The sequence below is a fragment of the Neofelis nebulosa genome, chromosome X (genome assembly GCF_028018385.1).
Source record: "Neofelis nebulosa isolate mNeoNeb1 chromosome X, mNeoNeb1.pri, whole genome shotgun sequence".
In the NCBI taxonomy this organism is placed as follows: Eukaryota; Metazoa; Chordata; class Mammalia; order Carnivora; family Felidae; genus Neofelis; species Neofelis nebulosa.
The window spans coordinates 32,695,576-32,718,809 of NC_080800.1; the positions used below are offsets into that span (position 1 = coordinate 32,695,576).

The following is a 23,234-nucleotide window of genomic DNA, read 5'->3' on the forward strand; positions in this document are numbered from 1 at the left end:
CCCACTCATGCATGTGTGCTCTCTCCCCCCCCCCCCCCTCTATCTCTCTCAAAAATACAAACTAAAAAAAAAAAAAAAAAAAAAAAACAACCAAAAACAGTGGACTTGTCTAAATTTCAAGCCTGTATCTTTGTGTTCATATATTTTATATTATCCAGGACAATGCTACTTAAAATGCTGGTCTGCAAACTCTAATAATTATTTGCAACAAGATAACACCTTAGCCCACTATGTGAATCAAATATTTCACCAAGCACATTGTTTAATTTAACTTACATATTTTTGGAAGCAAGACTTTATCAGTGAAAGAAACAGCGAATTGCTTTATATTCTGGTACAAACTTACTGTGTTGGGGACCTTCAGATCAGCATTTAAGTAGTCATGATAGAAGCTCAGAAAATTGTTTATTTCCAAAAAAATACAGGGCAATGAAAAAATCTCATTTTGGATTATACATGACCTTTCCTTTCTTTTTTTAAATTTTTTAATGTTTATTTTTTTATTTTTGAGAGAGAGAGAGAGAGAGCAAGAGTATGAGTGGGGGAGAGGCAGAGAGAGAGAGAGCGGGGGACACAGAATCTGAAGCAGGCTCCAGGCTCTGAGCTGTCAGCACAGAGCCCGATGCAGGGCATGAACCCACGAACCGCAAGATCATGACCTGAGCTGAAGTCAGACACTTAACCGACTGAGCCACCCAGGCGCCCCTGTACATGACCTTTTCTAACCTATACTTTGCCATTTTCCCTATTTGGATCATATTTACTTGTCAATTTGCTTATAAAACTTTATTCTGGATATCTTTTTCAACTTGCTTTAAATCCCAGTTTGATTTCCCTGGAATTTCCACCACTACTCTGGGAATTTTTTTAAATAAAATTTTGCATTTTTCTTACATGAATTTCATTTGTTATGATTTCCTGTGCTTAGGTTGTAAAGAGTATGCGCCGTTTATCACTTCAACATAATATCCAGAAATTACCAAAGGCAAAAGGTCCTTTCTATCTTCTGGAGCAAAAGTAGTCTCCTACCTAACATTACTTAGCTTGCCTTTTGAATTGCAATAGTTTTTAGAGCCATAATATGATATTATGCATTGCAAATATCTAAGAAATGAGTCATGATATAAGTGTTTTCCAGGCTTAATTGATCATAAAATTTTTTAAAAGATAAATGTATCTCAGACCAAATGTTTCCCAAATACACAATATGAGAAATGCTGCCTTATGCCAAAAAAGTTTGTTAGAAATCCTGTCTCTTCATTATGAACTTTCATTGGCCCCACTGTTATAGAAAAAGTACTCACACCTTTTTTTAATCAAATATTGCTTTTAATAAGGAAAAGATGCCCAAGCACTTTACCTTCTATGTGTCAAACATGTTATTTTTAGTTGATGGGAATGTATTATGTGATCCTTTCCTTTGTGAGGTAGGGGTAAGAAGCCTTCTCAGAAGCTAAAAAGCATACCACTAAGGCCATGACCCGCTTACCACCTACCCCCAGAGTCATCCTGTTCATATAATTGGCCAAACTCAGGAAGTCAGGGATCATTTATATTCTTCTCTTTAACTCTCTCTTTGTTTCCCTGAAGATATCTAGCCCATCAGGTTGTAGAAGATTGTCACCTTTGAACCTTGTTAAGCATCAACTCCATGGCCTGAAGTAGTCAACATCACATAACCCTTTTTGAGGGTAGATGGAGAAGTCCAGATAGTCTAAAATGTAGCAATTCCATGTCTCAGGAATGAACATCTGACAGGTTATGCGACATTTATGGGAAAATAAAACAAAAATCTTCACATGTGCCCCCAAGAGAAATTGCTGAAAGGAAAAAGATTAAATGCTTAAAAGAGTGCTAATTTATCTTCAAGGGAATTACTAAAAAACAAAACAAAACAAAACAAAAAAACCTGTGAGAGCAGAGGTTAGAAAGATTATAATCCTTTTAAAATGCCAAGGTTGTTAGTTGACAGAGTGTAAATGCGATCCAGGATAAAGAGAGAGGATTCCTTGCTTGAGTCACTGAAGAATATAAACATCTTCTCTTAATGTAAAGCAACTTGTTTGGCTGGAAGAAAGGTTACCCCCTGCCTGTCTACACTGCCAAAAGTATCTTGTATATTACTGAACTGAGGTCAAAAGATAAGGCATTCACCTTACTATCACTGGATTTTTCTCTAGCAGTTTTTATCCAGACATAGAGTTTACAAAATAGTAGCAAAATAGCCTAAGGGTTGTTAAAAGCAGAAGCTTTAGAGTCAGCAGCCCTGGGTATGAATTCCATATCTGTCCTTCACTATGAGTTGACCAAAGATGGCAGTTTGAGACAAGCAAAGGGAAAGTTTCTTTCTGAAATTTACTCCTTAGCCTCGGCCATCTTAGTATTTTTTGAAGTCCAGGTTGACTCAGATGATCAGATGTTTCTGAACCATGTGATTTATGATTTTCCTATCTGTAAATATTTCAGTATATATTTATAAAAGATGAGAACTTTAAAAAAAAATCCCTAACCACTGTTTTGGTTATCTACTTGTGTATAATAAATTATCCCCAAAATTAGATCCTTTTTTAAAATAAGAACCTTTATTTTTATTTTATTTATTTTTTTCATCATGATAAGTGTACTTTTTAATCCCCATCCTGTCTTTGACCCACCCCCTCCATCTCCCTTTTGGTAACCATCAGCTTGTTCTCTATAGTTAAGTGTCTGCTTCTTAGTTTGCTTCTCTTTTTTCCCCTTTGCTTGTTTCATTTCTTAAATTCCTCATATGAGTGAGATCATATGGTATATATCTTTCTCTGACTGGCTTATTTCACTTAGCATTATACCCTCTAGATCCAATCATATGGTTTCATGGAATGGAAAGATTTCATAAAATGGAAAGACTTTCATAAAATGGAAAGATTTTATTCTTTTTTACAGCTGAGTAATATTCCCATATATATATATATATATATATATATATATATATATATATACTGCATCTTCTTTATCCATTTATCTATCAGTGGACACTTGGGCTGTTTCCATGTTTGGCAATTGTAAATAATGCTGCTATAAACATAATGGTGCATGTATCCCTCTGAAGTAGGGGTTTTGTATTTTGGGGGTAAATACCCAGTAGTGGATTACTGGATCATATGGTAATTCTATTTTTAATTTTTTGAGGAACCTCCATACCGTTTTCCACAGTGGCTATACCAGCTTGTATACCAGCATTGCAAGAGGGTTCCTTTTTCTCCACACTGTCACCAACACATGTTGTTTCTTGCTTTTTATTTCTGCCATTCTGACAGGTGTGGTGATAGCTCGTTGTGGTTTTGTTTTGCATTTCCCTGATGATGAGTGATGTTGAGCATGTTTTCATGTGTTGGTTGGCCCTCTGGATGTCTTCTTTGAAGAGATGTCCGTTCACATCCTCTGTCCATTTTTAATTGGCTTATTTGTCTTTTTGGGTGTTGAGTTGTATCAGTTCTTTATATATTTTCGATACTAACCTTTTATTGGATATGTCATTTGCAAGTACCTTCTCCCATCCCATAATCTACCTTTCAGTTTTGTTGATTGCTCCCTTTGCTGTGCAGAAGCTTTTTATTTTGATGTAGTCCCAATAGTTTATTTTTGCTTTTGTTTCCCTTGCCTCCGGAGACATAGCTGTAAAAATACTGCTGCAGCCAATGTCAGAAAAATCACTGCCTTTGCTTTCTACTAGGATTTGTGTGGTTTGGAGTCTCAAATTTAGGTCCGTAATGCATTTTGAGTTTATTTTGGTATATAGTATAAGAAAGCAGTCCAGTTTCATTCTTTCACATGTAGCTGTCCAGTTTTCCCAGTACCATTTGAAGAGACTGTATTTTCCTCATTGTGTATTCTTGTGCCTCTTTTGTCATAGACTGTCAACCACATACTTGTAGGTTTATTTGTGGTCTCTCTATTCTGTTCTATTGATCTATGTGTGTATTTTTGTGCCTTTACCATACTGTTTTAATTACCACCACTTGGTAATACACCTTGAAGTCTAGAATTGTGATACCTCCAGTTTTGCTTTTCTGTTTCTTTTTCAAGATTGCTTTGGTTATTCAAGGTCTTTTATGGTTCCATACAAACTTTAGGATTAGTCGTTCCAGTTCTGAGAAAAATGCTGTTGGTATTTTGCTAGGAACTACATTAAATCTGCTGATTGCTTTGAGTGGTATAGACATTTTAACAATATTCGTTCTTCCAACCCATGAGCATGAGCATGGAATGTCTTTCCATTTCTTTGCATTGTCGTCAATTTCTTTGATCACTGTTTTATAGGTCTTTCACATCTTTGGTTAAGTTTACCCCTAGATATTTTATTGTCTTTGGTGCAATTTTAAATAGGATTATTTTCTTAATTACACTTTCTGCTGCTTCATTAGTAGCATATAGGAATGCAACAGATTTCTGTACATTGATTTTGTATCTTATGACTTTACTGAATTCATTTATCAGTTAGTAGCTTTTTTGGTGGAGTCTTTAGAGTTTTTTATATATAGTATCATGTCATCTGCAAATATTGAGTTTTACTTCATCCTTACCGATCTGGATGCCTTTTGTTTCTTTATGTTGTCTGATTGCTATGGCTAGACTTCCAGTACTATGTTGAATAAAAGTGGTGAAAGTAGACATCCTTGTCTTGTGACCTTTTCCTTAGGGGAAAAGCTCTCAGTTTTGCCCCATTGAGTAGGATGTTGGCTGTGGGTTTTTCATATGAAGCCTTTATTATGTTCTGGTATTTTCCTCTATACCTAGTTTGCAGAGGGTTTTTATCATGAATGGATGTTGTACTTTATCAAATGCTTTTTCTGCATCTATTGAAATGATTGGATGGGTTTTACCTTTCTCTTCTTGATGGGATGCATCACTTTGATTGTTTTGTGAATGTTGAACCACCCTTGCATCCCTGGAATAAATCCCACTTGCTCACGGTGCATGATTTTTTTTTAATGTATTGTTGAATTTGGTTTGCTGATATTTTATTGAGGATTTTTTGCATCTATATTCACGAGAGTTGTTGGCCTATAATTCTCTCTTTTCTTGTGTGTGTGGTGTCTTTATCTGGTTTTGATATCAGGGTGATACTGGACTCATAGAATAAATTTGGAAGTTTTCCTTCCTCTTCTACAAAATTTAGATCCTGAAAACAACTGCCACTTTATTATTTTTAATAATTCTACCGGTCAAAAGTTCAGACACAGCACAGCATGATGACTTATCTTTGATGTCAGCTGCAGCAGAATTCATGTGAGGATTTGAGTGGGCTAGAGTATCCAAAATGTCTCACTCATATGTCTGGCACAGTGGCAGATTTGTCTGGAAGGAGGAGCTCAGATGGGATGCTGGGGTGGGTGGACCTCTCTCTTTCAGTGTAATCTCAGAGCCTCTTCCTCTCTATGTGGCCTCTCTGTGTGGTTTCTGTGTGTGGCTGGTGCATGTTATCACTCTGGTGAGGCAGCTAGACTTCTTACATGAAAACTAAGGGTCGCCCAAAGTATGGAAGTGGAAGCTTCCAGGGCTTCTTGACGCTTAGACACTGAGCGAGCATAGCATCACTTCTGCCACATTTGAATGGTTAAAGTAAATCACAGTTCATTTTGGATTCATTGTGGGAGGAACTACACAAAGGTCTGAATACCAGCAGGTGAAGATCATTGGAGCCATCTTTGGACACTATCTACCACAACCACAGTATCATTATCAGACTCAAAAGTATAAACAGTAATGTCTTAATATCATCAAATATCCAATTACAGTGTATGCATTTCTCTCTGTTCATGTCTTAGCTTATGTTCTGCCCCAAACAGACAAAAAGCTCTGTGAGGTAGTTTATTTGCAAGCTGATCCCAGGGAGCAGGAATGATGTATAGAAGGGTGTTAATGGGGGAAGAGAAGGCCAAAACAAGGATATATAATTAAGTTGGCCATTGCTAAAGGTAACAGGTATGTGATCTTGGCAACCTTCTAAGTTGCCTCATGAAATGCATCTTAGAACTATCTGCTTAAGGGACATACGAGAGAAAGAATTGTCCAATAACAACTCCCATCTTTCGTTAGTCAAGATAATTCCACATGTTTTATTTGTCTTATGCTTGCAGTTTGTACTTGCTTGAGTTGTCCCATGATTTAGCATCAGAGAAGCCCTTTGCAGGAAATGAGATACACACCGCATACTCCCAAGTAATATTCCATTGTATATATTTGCCACATCTTCTTCATCCATTCATCTGTGAATGGACACTTGGGCTGCTTCCATAGCTTGGCTATTGTAATAGTTCTGAAATAAACATTGGGTGAAGATACCTCTTCTAATTAGCGTTTTCATTTTCTTTGGGTAATTGCCCAGTAGTGGGACTATGGGTCATATGGTATTTCTGTTTTTTAATTTTTTTGAGGAACCTCCATGCTGTTTTTCCCTATTCTCCACACTCTTGTTTTCTTTTTCATTCTGGCAGATGTAAGGTAATATCTCATTATGGTTTCAATTTGCATTTCCCTGATTATTAGTGATGTTGAGCATCTTTTCATGTGTCTGTTGGCCATCTGGATGTCTTCTCTGGAAAAATGTCCATTTGGTCCTCTCTCCTTTCTTTAAGAATACATAATTTATTTCTTTAAGTTCAAGTTAGTTAATATACAGTGTAGTATTGGTTTCAGGAGTAGAACCCAGTGATTTATAACTTCCATACAATACCCAGTGCTCATCCAAACAAATGCCCTCCTTAATGCCCATCACCCATGTAGCCCATCCCCACACCCACCTCCCCTCCAGCAACCCTCAGTTTATACTCTGTATTTAAGAGTCTCCTATGGTTTGCCTCCCTCTCTGTTTTTATCTTATTTTTCCTTCCCTTCCCCTATGTTCATCTGTTGTGTTTCTTAAATTCCACATATGAGTGAAATCATATGATATTTGTCTTTCTCTGACTTATTTCACTTAGGATAATACGTTCTAGTTCCATCCACACTGTTGCAAATGGCAAGACTTCATTCTTTTTGACTGCCAAATAATATTCCATTGTGTATGTATACCACATCTTCTTTATCCCTTCATCAGTCGATGAGCATTTGGGTTCTTTCCATAACTTGGCTATTGTTGATAGAGCTGCTATAAACATTGGGGTGCATGTGGCCCTTCGAATCAGCATTTTATATCCTTGGGATAAATACCTAGTGCAATTGCTGGTTGTAGGGTAATTCTATTTTTAACTTTTTGAGGAAGCTCCATACTGTTTTTCAGAGTGGCTGTGCCAGTTTGCGTGCACGTGCATGCACACACACGCACACACACACACACACACACAACCTAGCCATAAAAACAAATTAAATCTTGCCATTTGCAACAACATGGATGGACCTAGAAGGTATACTGCTAAATGGAATAAATCAAAGAAAGACAAAAACCATGTGATTTCACTCATGTGCAATTTAAAAAACGAGACAAAGAAAAAATACACAAACCAGACTCTTAAATATAGAGAACAAACTGCTGGTTACCAGAGGGGAGGTTGGTTAGGGGATGGGATTTTGACTCCCTGACTTACTAGCTGTGTGGTTCCAGACTATGACACTCACTATCTTGAAACCATTTTCTCACTTGTAAAATAAGGATGATCCATATATCGTAGGGTTGTTGTGAGAATGACACAGATAATGTCTGGAAGGAATCAGAAACAGTACCTCACATAGAGCAGGCACTTGGCAAATACTGAGTATTTAAAAATAAGGGCAAAAAGTAGATTTAATTTTGAATGAAGTTGAAAAATACCATCTCCTTGTAGTCGTCTCATACCTGTTAGATGAATCATAACTAACAGAATGTCCACAAAGGAACTTAAGCAATGAGGTTAATTGTGTTTATCAAGAAGCTGGAGATGGGGGTGGGGTGTGTGGAGGAAATGTCATAGTTTATGCCTCTGGATAAAGTATAATAGAGCTCTACACTGGGTTCTATAATTCTCTTGGCTTTATCCTCATGGTTACAGGGTGGCTGCCCTTGCACTTGACATTATATCCTCTCATACCAGCATCACAATCAGAATGACAAGAATAGGGTAAAATGATTTCTTTTTGCAAAATTCATCACCTTTCTCAGGCAAGTAAAGTTTTTTTCAGAAATCTAGGCTATTTCTATTTACATCTTAGGTCAAAACTTAGTCATGTAGTCAACCCTAGAAGCACAAGAGGCTCTGTAAAGTATCTTGAAATAGGAAGAAAACTTTCATGATCAATTTAGACTAATATGATTTATGCCAAGGAACTGGGCACATTGTTACTTCACAAAAACCAGGGAGCACTCTTAATAACAAAGAAGGGGTGAAATGGCTGTTGGATTAATCAACAGCATCTGCCTGTACTCTCTCTGCTGAGATAATGGATTAAATCACTAGCATTTTAGATGTAATTAATTCAAGTAATTGCTTTCTTTTATACCAAAGGGTGGTGGTTGTAGAGAAATTGATGGCAAAACTGCAAAGAGCATATTGAAGATATAAAGGCAATTAAAATGTTAAAAATATTTGGCAGTTTTAGGGGCGCCTGGGTGGCTCAGTCAGTTAAGTGTCTGACTTCTGCTCAGGTCATGATCTCACGGTTTGTGAGTTTGAGCCCCGCGCTGGACTCTGGGCTGACCGCTCAGAGTCTGGAGCCTGCTTCAGATTCTGTGTCTCCCTCTCTCTTTGTGTCTGTGTCTCCCCTCCCCAGCTTACACTCTGTCTCTCCTTCTCTCTCAAAAAATAAACATTAAAAAATTTTTTAAAAAAATATTTGGCAGTTTTAGATATATTTAGAGCCTGTCATGCTGCACAAGGGTCAGCAAACATTTCCGTAAAAGGCAAGATAATAAAGAAAAGACAAGATAGTAAATATTTTAGGCTTTGTGGGACATATGGATTCTGTCTCACCTACTACCTTTGTGGTACAAACCCAGCCATAGCATATAAATGCTCATGGCTTAGTTCCAATAAAATTTTATTACAAAGACACATAGTGTGGGGCGCCTGGGTGGCTCAGTTGGTTAAATGTCCAACTCCAGCTCAGGTCATGATCTCACAGCTTGTGAGTTCGAGCCCTGCGTCAGCCTGTGTGCTGACAGCTCAGAGCCTGGAGCCTGCTTCGAATTCTGTCTCTCTCTCTCCTTGCCCCTTCCCCATTGGTGCTCTTTATCTCTCAAAAATAAATAAACATTTAAAAAAAATTTTTTAAAGACATATAGTGAAAACCATAGCAAATTATTTTATGTATATCAACAAAATTATTCTAAAGTTGGTATAGAGAGGCAAAAGACCCAGACTAGCCAATTCTACAGTAAAATAGAAGAATAAAGTTGGAGAACTGACACTACCCAACGTCAAGACTTACTGTAAAGCTACAGTAATCAGGACAGTGTGGTACTGGTAAAAGAATAGCCAAATCATTTAATGAAATAAAATAGCCCAGAAATAGATCCATATAAATATAATCAACTGAACTTTGACGAAGGAGCGAAGGCAATACAATGGAGGAAAGATAGTCTGGTCAAGAAATGGTATTGGAAAAACCGGACATCCACATGCAAAAAAAATGAATCTAGACACAGACCTTATACCTTCACAAAATTTAACTCTGTGATCTAAATGTAAAACACAAAATTATAAAACTCCCAGAAAATAACATAAGAGAAAACCTAGGTGACCTGGAGTATGAAAATGAATTTTTAGAGACAAGTATAAAGACACAGTCCATGAAAGAAATTATTGATAAACTGGATTTCATTAAAATTAAATTTTTCTTCCCTGGAAAAGACAATGTTAAGAAAGTGAGAAGACAAGGCACAGACTGTGAGAAAATATTTGAAAAGGACACATCTGATAAAGGACGATTACCAAAATATACAAAGAATACTTAAATCTCAACAATAACAAAACAACCAACCTGATTTAAAAATGGTCCAAAGTCTGGGAATGCAAGCTGGTGCAACCACTCTGGAAAATAGTATGGAGGTTCCTCAAAAAATTAAAAATAGAACTACCTTACAACCCAGCAATAGCACTACTAGGCATTTATCCAAGGGATACAGGTGTGCTGTTTTAAAGGGACACATGCACCCCCATGTTTATAGCAACACTATCAACAATAGCCAAAGTATGGAAAGAGCCCAATGTCCATCGCTGGATGAATGGATAAAGAAGAAGTGGTATATATAGACAATGGAGTATTACTTGGCAATCAAAAAGAATGAAATCTTGCCATTTGCAACTACGTGGATGGAACTGGAGGGTATTATGCTAAATGAAATTGGTCAGAGAAAGACAAATATCATATGACTTAACTCATATGAAGACTTTAAGAGACAAAACAGATGAACTTAAGGGAAGGGAAACAAAAATAATATAAAAACAGGGAGGGGGACAAAACAGAAGAGACTCATAAATATGGAGAACAAACAGAGGGTTACTGGAGGGGTTGTGGGAGGGGGGATGGGCTAAATGGGTAAGGGGAACTAAGGAATCTACTCCTGAAATCATTGTTGCACTATATGCTAACTAATTTGGATGTAAATTTAAAAAAATAAAAAATAAAACAAGTTAAAAAAAAATGGTCCAAATTCCTTGACAGAATCCTCACCAACAAGATATAAAGATGGCAAATAAGCATATGAAAAATGGTTCACATCATACGTCATCAACTAAATGCAAACTAAAACCGAAATGAGATATAACTACATACCTATGAGAATCGTCAAAATCTAGAGCACTACCAACAGTAAATGCTGGCTAGGTTGTGGAACAAAAGCAACTCTCATTCATTGCTGGTAGGAATGCAAAATTGCATAGCCACTTCTGAAGACAGTCTGATGGTTTCTTGTAAAACTAAACATTTACAATATGATCCAGCATTCGTGTTCATTGGTACTTACCCAAAGGTATTGAAAACTTATGTCCACACAAAAACCTGCATGCAGGTGTTTATAGCAGCCTTATTCATAATGGACAAACCTTGGAAGCAACCAAGGAATGTCCTTCAGTAGATGAATGGATAAATAAATTGTGGTACATCCAGAAAATAGAATATTAATCACTGCTAGAAAAGCTATCAAACCATGAAAATATATGGAGGAAACTCAAATGCATACTACTAAGTGAAAAAAGCCAATTTGAAAAGACTATGATTATATAGTATAATTCCAATTATATGACATTCTGGAAAAGGCAAAAATCTGGGGACAGTAATCAAAAACAGTATGGTTTTGGCACAAAAATAGGCACATAGAACAGTGGAACAAAATAACCCTGCAATAAACCCACACATATATGGTCGATTAATTTATGATAAAGGAACCAAAATATAAAATGGGGAAAGAAGTTTCTTCAGTAAATGGTGCTGGGAAAACTGGACAGCATATGCAAAAGAATGAAACTAGATCACTTTCTTAAACCGTACACAAAAATCAACTCCAAATAAAGACTGAACATAAGACCTGAAACCTTACAAATCCTAGAAAAGATAGGGAGTAAGAGCCTTGACATCAGTCTCGGTGATGATTTTTTGGATTTGATACCAAAAGCAACAAAAGAAAAAAATAAACAAGTGGGACTACATCAAACTATAAAGCTTCTGCACGGCAAAGGAAACCATGAACAAAATGAAAAGACAGCCTACTAAATGGGTGAAAATATTTACAAATCATATTTCATAAGGGGACAATATCCAAAATATATAAAGAATTCCTATAACTAAGAAGCAAAAGTACAAACTGTCCTATTAAAAAATGGTCAGAGGATCTGGGCTTCTGGGCACCTCAGTTGGTGGAGCATGTGACTCTTGATCTCAGGGGTGTGAGTTCAACCCCATGTTGGGCATGGAGCCTACTTAAACTTAAAATAAAATAAAATAAAATAAAATAAAATAAAATAAAACAAAATCTCAAATAAATACAAAATAAATCAGCTGTCTTTAAAAAAAAAAAAGGCAGATGGGGCACCTGGGTGGCTCTGTCGATTAAGTGTCCAATTCTTGGTTTGGGCTCAGGTCATGATCTCACTGCTTGTGAGTTCAAGCCCCACACTGGGCTCTGTGCTGACAGTGCAGAGCCTGCTTGGGATTCTCTTTCTACCTCTCTCTCTGCCCCTCCCCTGCTCTCTCTCTCTGTCTCTCTCAAAACTAAATAAACTTAAAAAAAATTTTTTTTAATGGGAAGAGGATCTGAATAGACATTTTTCCAAAGAGAATACCCAAATGGCCAACAGACATGTGAAAAAAGATGCTCAGCGTCACGAATCATCAGGGAAATACAAATCAAAACCACAATGAGATGTCACCTCACACCTGTCATGATGGCTATTGTCAAAAAGAAGTAACAAGTGGGGCGCCTGGGTGGCTCAGCTGGTTAAGTGTCTGACTCTTGATTTTGGCTGACGTGATCTCATGGTTTGTGGTATCTAGTCCTGCAGTGGGGCCTGTGCTGACAGTGAGAATCTGCCTGGGATCCTCTCTCTGTCTCTCTCTGCTCCTCTCTGCGCAAGCACTTTCTCTCTTTATCTCTCAAAAATAAATAAATAAAAATTTGAAAAAAAGAAATAACAAGTGTTAGTGAAGATGTGGAGAAAAGGGAACCTCTGTGGATTTTTGGTGAGAATGTGAACTAATGCAAATTTCTTCAAAAAAATAAAAATACAACTACCATATGATCCAGCAATCCCATTTCTGGGTATTTATCCAAAGAGAAAGAAAGCAATAACTGGAAAAGATATTTATGCTCCCATGCTCATTGAAGAATTATTTATAATTGCAAGGATATGGAAGAAACCTAAGTGTCTGTTGATGGATGAATAAAGAAAGTGTGATGGCACAGAAACAGACACATAGACCAATGGAATAGAATAGAAACCCCAGAACTAGACCCACAAACGTATGGCCAACTCATCTTTGACAAAGCAGGAAAGAACATCCAATGGAAAAAAGACAGTCTCTTTAACAAATGGTGCTGGGAGAACTGCACAGCAACATGCAGAAAGTTGAAACTAGACCACTTTCTCACACCATTCACAAAAATAAACTCAAAATGGATAAAGGACCTGAATGTGAGACAGGAAACCATCAAAACCCTAGAGGAGAAAGCAGGAAAAGACCTCTCTGACCTCAGCCGCAGCAATCTCTTACTCGACACCTCCCCAAAGGCAAGGGAATTAAAAGCAAAAGTGAATTACTGGGACCTTATGAAGATAAAAAGCTTCTGCACAGCAAAGGAAACAACCAACAAAACTAAAAGGCAACCAACGGAATGGGAAAAGATATTTGCAAATGACATATCGGACAAAGGGCTAGTATCCAAAATCTATAAAGAGCTCACCAAACTCCACACCCGAAGAACAAATAACCCAGTGAAGAAATGGGCAGAAAACATGAATAGACACTTCTCTAAAGAAGACATCCGGATGGCCAACAGGCACATGAAAAGATGTTCAACGTCGCTCCTTATCAGGGAAATACAAATCAAAACCACACTCAGATATCACCTCACGCCAGTCAGAGTGGCTAAAATGAACAAATCAGGAGACTATAGATGCTGGAGAGGATGTGGAGAAACGGGAACCCTCTTGCACTGTTGGTGGGAATGCAAATTGGTGCAGCCTCTCTGGAAAACAGTGTGGAGTTTCCTCAAAAAATTAAAAATAGACCTACCCTCTGACCCAGCAATAGCACTGCTAGGAATTTACCCAAGGGATACAGGAGTACTGATGCATAGGGGCACTTGTACCCCAGTGTTTATAGAAGCACTCTCAACAATAGCCAAATTGTGGAAAGAGCCTAAATGTCCATCAACTGACGAATGGATAAAGAAATTGTGGTTTATATACACAATGGAGTACTACGTGGCAATGAGAAAGAATGAAATCTGGCCCTTTGTAGCAACGTGGATGGAACTGGAGATTGTGATGCTAAGTGAAATAAGCCATACAGAGAAAGACAGATACCATATGTTTTCACTCTTATGTGGATCCTGAGAAACTTAACAGAAACCCATGGGGGAGGGGAAGAAAAAAAAAAAAGAGGTTAGAGTGGGAGAGAGCCAAAGCATAAGAGACTGTTAAAAACTGAGAACAAACTGAGGGTTGATGGGGGGTGGGAGGGAGGGGAGGGTGGGGGATGGGTATTGAGGAGGGCACCTTTTTGGGATGAGCACTGGGTGTTGTATGGAAACCAATTTGACAATAAATTTCATATATTAAAAAAAAAGAAAGAAAATGTGATTTTATATGCACACACAACAGAATATTATTCAGCCATAAAAAGAAGGAAATCTTGGTATTTGTGACAAGATAGATGGACCTTGAGGGCACTTGGCTAAGTGAAATAAGTCAGGCAAAGACAAATACCATATGATTTCACTTATATGCAGAATCTAAAAACAAAACAAGCAAAAACACATCAAACTCATAGATACAGAGAACAGAGTGGTGATTGCCAAAGCAGAGGTGGAGATTAGGGGATGGGCAGCCTGGGGGAAGGAGTTCAAAAGGTCCAAACTTCCAGTTATAAATTAAATCAGAGACACAGTGAACAGCATGGTGACTGTAGTTAATAATGCAGTACTGTATATTTGAAAGTTGCTAAAAGTGTAAAATTTTAACATTCTCATCCCCCATCCAAAAATCTGTAACTGTGTGGTTTGGGATGTTAACCATACTTACCGTGGTGATTATTTCACAATATATACAAATATTGAATCATTGTGTTGTACACCTGAAACTAATATAATGCTATGTCAATTATATCTGAATGAAAAAATATGGGCACAGTAAAAATATTAGTGGCTGCCAGAGGTTTAGAGGGGAGAAGGAAAGAATAGATGGAACACAGAAGATCTTTATGGCAGTGAAAGTACTCTGTGATACTATAATACTTGAATACATGTCATTATACTTTTGTCCAGACCCACAGAATATACAACACCAAGGGTGAACCTGAATAGAAATTATGACCTTGGGTCAATATAATGTGTCAGTGTAGGTTCATCAATTGTAATAAATTCACCACTCTGGTATGGGATGGTATTAGTGGTGTAGGCTGTGTCTGTGTAGGGGCAGGGCAAATCTCTGTGCCTTTCAATTTTGCTATGAACCTAAAACTGCTCCAAAATATAAAGTGTTTAAGAATATTTAAAAAAAATCCAGATGGTGGCTTGGATTTGTCTTGCAAGCCATAGTTTGACAACCCATAGTCTAACACAAACCAGTTTGTGATAAAACTAAATGGGTAAAATGGGGTGTGTGTGCGTGTGGGTGGGTGTGCACGCACGCATGTGCACGCACGCATACACGCAACAACAAAATGAGAGGTTTCCAATTCAATAATAGCTGTTGAAGATGCAGTAAGTTTTTATTATTTTTGGTTCAGTACTTAGGTGAGAGTATGACTGAGTTTAAAGCGAGGCATCAGGATTATTTTCTTGCTCCCCAGGTGATTTCAAGGCGCAGTCAGGTTTGACAACCAGGATGTTAAAAGTACCAGTCAAAATTCAGTGTTCATATTGATCACCTGGGCTCTTGTTAAAGGGTAGATTCCGATTCATTTGGTCTGGGGTAGGGCTTAATACTATTGCGGTTCTAATCAGCTCTCAGGTGAGGCTGATGCTGCCGGTTTACAACACATTTTGAGGAGCAAGGTGCTCATGCTGGTTTTAATTGCCTGGATGTCTAGATCCTGTGCAAGAAATTGATGTATTTGGTCTGGGATGGGTCTGGGGCACTCAGATTTTTTAAAGCTCTGCAGGTGATACTTATGTACAGCAAAACTTGAGAATGTCCATGGCCACATGCATGGAGATTTTATCAATTTTAATTATTTTATCAGTAGCCCCAAGGTGGTCTCCTCTTCCCATCCTGTCTCTCCCTGACACATTCCACTCCATTTCAGGTCCAAACATCCAGATCAGGAGTAGCACTTCGTCCTTTCTTTCCCATCTCTGAAGAGTGGAATGTTAGTTAAGTTGGAAAGAGGAGGCTCAGGCAACCTGGGTTGGGAAGAATACGCAAAAAATGTTGGAGGGGGCGATTTAAGGGGCAGGCTGATTGAAACAGCAACCCCCCCTCCAGGCTTGGGCCTGACTTTGGGGCCTGAAAACAGCAATCTACCCTCCTGACTCCTGGCGGCACCTGACAGCCAAGCAGCTACCAAGGATTTGTCCTTCTCGGTATTCAGAATGACACAGTTGGTTGAAATGCAAGAGCGACCCCCAGTGGCAAAGTACAGATGTGGAATCTTCTCCCCAAAGGAACACCACCAAGAACTTAGAAGTGGATGAAGGTGGTGGTGATAAATGATGGCTTATGTGTACCCTGTGTGCCAGGCACTGTTGGAAGCATTTAAACATATTCACTCATTTAATCTTCTCAGCAACCGATGGCGTTGATGCTTTTATTATCATTCTTTTACATGGGAGGAAACGGAGGCACAGAAAAGGTAAATTACATGCCCAAATTCACCCAATTTAGTAAGTGGCTAGGCCGGGATGTGAACCCAGGCAGTGTGAGGTTAAGAAACCACTATACCAACTGCTCCTCCAAAACCGGAAAGTAGAAAAGATCCCCAGTCAATTTCCAGTTTTGAAAACTCTTATATTGATACTCACTCTATGCTTCCTCATATCTAGAGAACAGTCCCCTTGACATCTATATCTATGATCTGAGATAAAGTCAGAAGAGAGTTCATCAAATCAGGCAGAGAAAGAGTGAAAGGATAGAATTTGACCAAGAAAAGGAAAGGGGCAAGAGCATTTTCTGGAAACTTACTCAGAGGGATACAATCCTCACTTTTAAGAAAGTATTAAAGTACAGTCCTGGTGACATGTGAAAGGATATTATGATATAACTAAGATTGTTCTTATTTAGTAAATGTTCAAAGCGATCTGCACACTGTAAGGAGACTCAAGCTAGCCATGTGTCCTTGATAAGGCATGACAGTCTAAATTTTAACCTTTACCTTTGTAACCAACCTGGTACAGAAGAAACATGTCGTGAGTATTTTTCCTAGGCAGGGACAACCTTAGGGTTTACATGGATACAGATGTCATTTGGTCAAATTCCATGGATAGAGAGGCAGGCTGAATTTTTAAAGGGAAGCAGAAAAAAATCCATAGAGAAGTAGCATGGGGCTGGCTGTGCCACATTCTCTATGCTCTTGTTTCTGGTGAGCTTATCCGGTCCCATGACCTCAACAGCATCTGTAGCTGATGTCACCTCTGTGTGTATTTCCAAACCTGACATCCCACCTGAGCTCCAGATTCATTCTTCTGACCCCCTGCATGACAGTTCCACTTGCATATCTAATAGGCATCTCAGATTTCACGTGACATGCCTTCCCCACCCCTCATGTTCCCCAGAAAGCATCCTCAGATTAATAAATAGCATTACCATCAAGTCAGGTGTTCAAGTACCAATAGCAGAACCTAGATAATTTCTCCCATTTCTCATTTACCTCTGATCCATGAGCAAATCTTGTTGCGTCATCCAGATGCAGCTAGAATTTGTCTCAGTCACCTTATCTTCAGCTTCCTCTCCTGTTCAATCACCAGTGTGTCTCTCATCCAACCAGCTACAAACATCTCCGGACTGACTCTCCTCCACCCCCTACACATTCTTCAAAGCAGCCAGACTCACTGGCTTAACATTTAGGGGGATTTATTCTACTTCATATTCAATATCACAAATTTGACCTTAGCCTTGACCTGATATTGTTCAGCTCTTCTAATCAGGTAGTGTGGGGTTTTTTGGTACCTTATTACTCTGAGAGAAGAAAGTGTACAATTGAAGGAGAAAACTGTATCTGAATATTTTGTAAGGGCACTATGCGTGTCCAGCATGGTGGCCTAGGAGGTCCCTCCCATGTCTATGGGAAAGTGAGCCTAAAGGCTCAATTTATTATCATTGTTGCCCAGGGTGAGCTTGTCAAAAAAGATGCTCTGCCATACCTGCTTCTAAGACCCCCGTGTTCCCACCCAGAAGCTCAAACATTAATGTTTGCATATTTTATTTTATTTTTTTTTGTTTGCGTATTTTAGTAAATAAAAAGTCTTCGTGTAATGTTGAAGATTCCCTTTAATCCCTGCCTTATCACATTCTTCAGTTCTTCGTTAGAGGAAACCACTATGATGAATTCTACACCATCTTTTTTTTCCTTATAATTTCCCATGCACACCCACCCACATTCACCAGGGCCCCCCCCCACCTCACACCACCCAACCCCCATCTGCCTATAGTTTAGAGTGGGAAGATTAATTTTGCATTTCCCGTGGTCCCATGGAATAACTTCTTCTTTCATCTATGGAAATCCTGAGCTGTATGTGGATGAGGCATGGGTGGGTGGAGGGACTCCTGGATACCTGTTTTAAAACTTAAAAGGTTAGAGTTATGCACACACGAATGAACCAGAGACCTTTATTTATTTAGGAACCAAATAACTTTATTGAAACCAAATAATTTCATTTATTTATGGCAAAACTGGAAGAAAAAAAACTGGAACGTTTTGCAAGCGCAATACTGCAAAATGCATGCCCGGCATGGTGACCAGGGGAAGTCACCATGCACCCTGTGGCTATGGGAAGGCAGTCCCAACTCAGTGCTTGTCGCTGTTGCCCAGGGTGAGCTTGTCAAAGAGGTACTCTGCCAAGCCATCTTCCGGGGCCCCCATCTTGCGCAGGCTGGTGATGTAGCCCCCCAGCTCTTTGATGACCTTGACTTGCTCGTGCAGGTAGTTGGTCTCCAGGAAGCTGCACAGATGGGCGTCGTTCTTGTCGGTGGCCAGCTGGTGCAGGTCGAGCAGGCTCTGGTTCACGGTCTTCCCCAGGTGAAAGGCGCACTCCATGGCCTTCAGGCCGCTCTCCCAGTTGTCGCGGTTAGGCTTCATGATGTCGCGGAGGCGGATGCGGCCCCCACGCTGGTTCTGCAGCTGCATCAGCTTCTCGGCATGCTGGCTCTCCTCGTGGGACTGGCGCAGGAAGAACTTGGAGAAATTCTTCAGGGCCACGTTGGCGCGGTCGAAATAGAAGGCCATCGACAGGTACACGTAGGAGGCGTAGAGCTCCAGGTTGATCTGGCTGTTGATGGCGGCCTCGCACTGCGGGTGGTAGTTCTGGCGCACTTGAGAGGACGGCGCGGTGGCCATGGCTGGCGGCGCTGGCACCAAGACGAGGGCGAAGGCGGCTCAGAAGCGAGGGCTGCGGGGTGGGCAGCAGCAGGGCCGCAGGTGGCAGTGTCCTCGGAGACTGCCCGGCGAAGAGTGAAGAGAGAGGCGGGAGGAAGGTAGGCTCAGTGCCAAGCAACGGCTCTGCGATGGGGCCAACGGGTGGAATCCGTTACGGGGAAGTGGTGGGGGCGGGGTGGGGAGGAAAGATCCGTTATGTGGGGGTGGGGGAGAAAGAAGTGAAGGATGGAAGAAGGGGGCGGGTCACGAGTGCTGTGTTCAGGTTCTATCAGAGCCTGGGTAAGACAGGGAAATGGCTGAGCACCTGGCTTCTAATGAGTTTTTAATTTTGCATTAATTTTTCTAGTTTGCAAGAACTTTATTCTCAAATTGTTGTCTTCTATAGCAGCCTTTTTTTATTTTATGAAGTAATTTTCTTCCCTTAAAATAATTTTGAGAATATGAATTTGAATGTTTTGGTGAATTATTTTCTTCTTTGTCCTGTATTATATCTGAGCTTTTTTGTTTGTTTGTTTTTCACAAATATTTCTGTTAGGTTATCATGATTTTCTCTTTTACCTTTGTCAAATACCTGCCAAACCTTGGTCTACTTATATTTAGGAATAAATGACTTGTTTGATTAGCCTAGGTAGTTAGCAAGGATCTGATCTATAGTATACTTCTTAGAATGGAAGGGCAGGGTGTGTCAATTGTTTGGCGATTTTGTCCTTCTTGAGTACAAAGCATGAAACTTGGATAGTGACCCTCCCTGTTAATAAAATAAATGTAATTTTGACATTGGAAAGGTAATGTTTTTTCCTTCTGGGTAGATGTGTCCTTTTGTTTCTCTTCTGTGAAGTCTGCAGTTATCTTAAGCTCATTCACTGTCTTGGGAGATTAAACATGTCAGATGCCACAGGTGCTTACTTCCCATTGTAAGAGTGAGGGAGAGTCAGAGCAGGGCAGGACAAATACCTCTGCTGTTCACACTAGCTCCTTCATCTCACAGCTGACCCAGGAGCCTCAACAGTGCTACAGTTTCATTTACTCTGGTGTTAGAGTTTCTCTGAATGTGACCCGGTTGTCTACTGCAGCTGGTGCAACTTCTCTGAGTTGGCCAGTCTGATAGCCTCTTACCATGTTTTTCCAGAATTCCTCACAATATCTGGTCTCCTAATGACAGACACCCTTTCTACTGTGTGTGAGTGTGTGTGTAGATAATCTTTGTGTTCAGTTCACCACCATGATTCAGTTATCTTTTTACTAAACTATTTATAAATGAAAACTATACTTTGTTTAGTATAAACTACAAAGTTCCCTCTGTAGCAACCATTGGTATTATTTGTGATATCAGTAGGAGAAAAAGAATGAAAAAAAAAAAAGAAATGATACTTATGTTAAGGAAAATCAGAGAGTTAAGAAACTTTAGAAACCTACTCCTTAGTAGCACATTTTTTTCAAGTGCACATAGACTATTTACTAACACCATATTCTAGACCACAACACGAATCTCAATAAATACAAAATTACTCATATCATGAAAGATATGTTCTCTGATCACAGTAAAACTGAATTAGAACTCGTTAACATAAAAATATCTGAAAAACACTTAAATATTCAGAAGTTGATAATATGTTTCCAAACAACCCTGAGGGTCAAAGAAGAGATCAAAGGGAAATTAGAAATTATTTGGATTGAATGAAAACAAAAAATAGCATATCGATATTTGTGAGATGTAGCTAAAGCAGTGTTTGCATGTTAATTTTTGAAAGCTTTAAAAAATTCTTATTTCAGAAAAGAAGAAAGGTCTCAAATCCATTATTTAACCTTCCACCTTAAAAAGAAGAAGGAACTCACAGGTGGCTCAGTCTGTTGAGCAACCAACTCTTGATTTCGACTCAGGTCATGATCCCAGGGTTGTAGGGTTGAGCCCTGTGTTGGGCACCATGCTGCACGTGGAACCTGCTTAAGACTCTCTCTCTCCCCCTCCCTCTCCCTCTCTCCCTCTCTCTCTCCCTCTCTCCCCCTTTCCTTCCCCCTCCTTCCCTCCCTCACTCTCTCCTTCTCCTCCTCTTCCTCTCCCCTGCTCACATGTTCTTTCTCTCTCTAAAATAAAATTTAAAGGGCGCCTGGGTGGCTCAATCGGTTAAGCGTCCGACTTCGGCTCAGGTCACGATCTCGCAGTCCGCGAGTTCGAGCCCCACGTCGGGCTCTGGGCCGATGGCTCAGAGCCTGGAGCCCGCTTCCGATTCTGTGTCTCCCTCTCTCTCTGCCCCTCCCCCGTTCATGCTGTGTCTCTCTCTGTCTCAAAAATAAATAAACGTTAAAATAAAATTTAAAACAAATTTAAATTGAAAAAAAGGGAGAAAAAGACCAAAATAAACCAAGCCAAGCAGAAAGAAGGAAATGATAAAGATATAAGCAGAGTTTGTTTTTATACATATATGTTAAAATGAGTAAGTTATGAGTTAAACTAGTTCAGTAAGTTGAGGAGAATTGGGGTCAGTATTTGGGAAGGTAGCTCAGTGTACTGAAGACTCCCCAAAGTAAGAGGACCTGAACATAAGTAGTAATTTTGTAAACAGGTTGAAAGAACAAGGGTTGTGAAAAGAAGGATAGGTCTCTGGTCATAGACCAGAGGTAGCAGTTAAAACAGGAGTCTGCGTCTAGGTAAAACCCCTCAAGATGAAGATGTTTAATGATTTCAGATTCAGAGACAGGCAGAAATGAGTTTGAATTCTAGCTCTTTCATACTATGGACATATATGATTTTTGTCATGTTAATAAAGCTTTCTGAACCCCCCAAAATAAAGATATGAGAAGAAAAGAGTGAAATTGAAAATATAATAAAAATAAATAAAGTAAGTCAAATCAATGAAATCAAAGAAGGTTCTTTGAGAAAATTAAATAAACAAAAAGATAAATCTCTAGACAGAGTAATGAGGAGAAGACACTAATCAGAGAGAGAATACACAAATGACCAGTTACAGGAATGAGAGAAGAGATATCACTACAGATCATACACTCATTCAAAGGTTGATGAGGGAATATAATTGTGATATAAAATACATATATTTTGATTTTTCATCCCCAGCTCCTGACCAGAGGTTCTAAAACCTTTGTAATTTTCTAAGTGATAAGAGTGATAGAAACATCTTTGTTATAATACTTGTTTGTTTATTTTTTCCCCTAGCTCCTCAAACAGCTTTGGAGTGATAAAGATAAAAGGAGCATCTTTTGTTATTCCTAACAAACTCCTTTCAACCATACCTGAATTTATAATAATGATGTGACTTCTGGAAAGCCCCTAAGGATGGAGAACTGTTTGCCAAAGGAACTAACCATGTGATTTCAGCCCTTCCTCCCGACCTCCTGAGGGGGGAAGGGCTGGAGGTTAATTGATTGATTTGACTAATCATGCCTAGGTAATAAGCCCCCTTTAAAGCCCTAATTGAAGGGATTCAGAAAGTTTCCAAGTTGGTGAACACATGGAGTTGCTGGGAAGCTGAAATACCTAGAGAGCTTCCATGCCCCTTCTCCTTCTACCTTGCTCTATGCATCTTCCATCTGACAGATTCTGAGTTGTATATTTTTATAACGAACTGGTAATCTAGTAAATAAACTGTTTTCCTAATTCTTTGAAACATTCTAGAAAATTATCAAACCTAAAGCGGAAGTCATGGGAACCTCCAGTTTATAGCCTGTCAGAAGCACAGGTGAGAACCTAGATTTGCAATTAGTATCTGTAGTAGTTGGGACAGGGGAGGGGCAGTCTTGTGGAATTGAGTCATTAACCTGTGAGATCTGTGCTAGTTAGTGTCCTCATTGGCTTTTAGAACATCCAATTAGTGTTGGGGAAGTTGGAGAATTGGTTGGCATGGGGAAAACCCCCACACATTTGTTGTCAGAAGTGTTCTCTTCAGTAACAAACAACTTTATACCTATAACTTCAATATAGATAAAATTCAACTACAGGCTAATCTAATGTATGAACATAAATACCAAAATCTTAAATACGTAAGTTACCAAACAAATCCACAGTGACCGTTTTG

At 39.1% G+C, this 23,234-nt stretch overlaps 2 protein-coding genes across 2 annotated transcripts in view; one reads left to right on the forward strand and one right to left on the reverse strand.

Moving 5' to 3' along the window:
• PRRG1 (proline rich and Gla domain 1) overlaps positions 1-23,234 on the forward strand; it is a 496,749-nt gene that overhangs the window by 74,833 nt on the left and 398,682 nt on the right. The gene's annotated exons all lie outside the window — the stretch shown is intronic.
• Positions 18,439-19,198, reverse strand: LOC131503058 (ferritin heavy chain-like). The gene has a single exon (XM_058714400.1). The coding sequence runs from the start codon at positions 19,162-19,164 to the stop codon at positions 18,616-18,618; it is 549 nt and encodes a 182-aa protein (XP_058570383.1). The 5' UTR covers positions 19,165-19,198; the 3' UTR covers positions 18,439-18,615.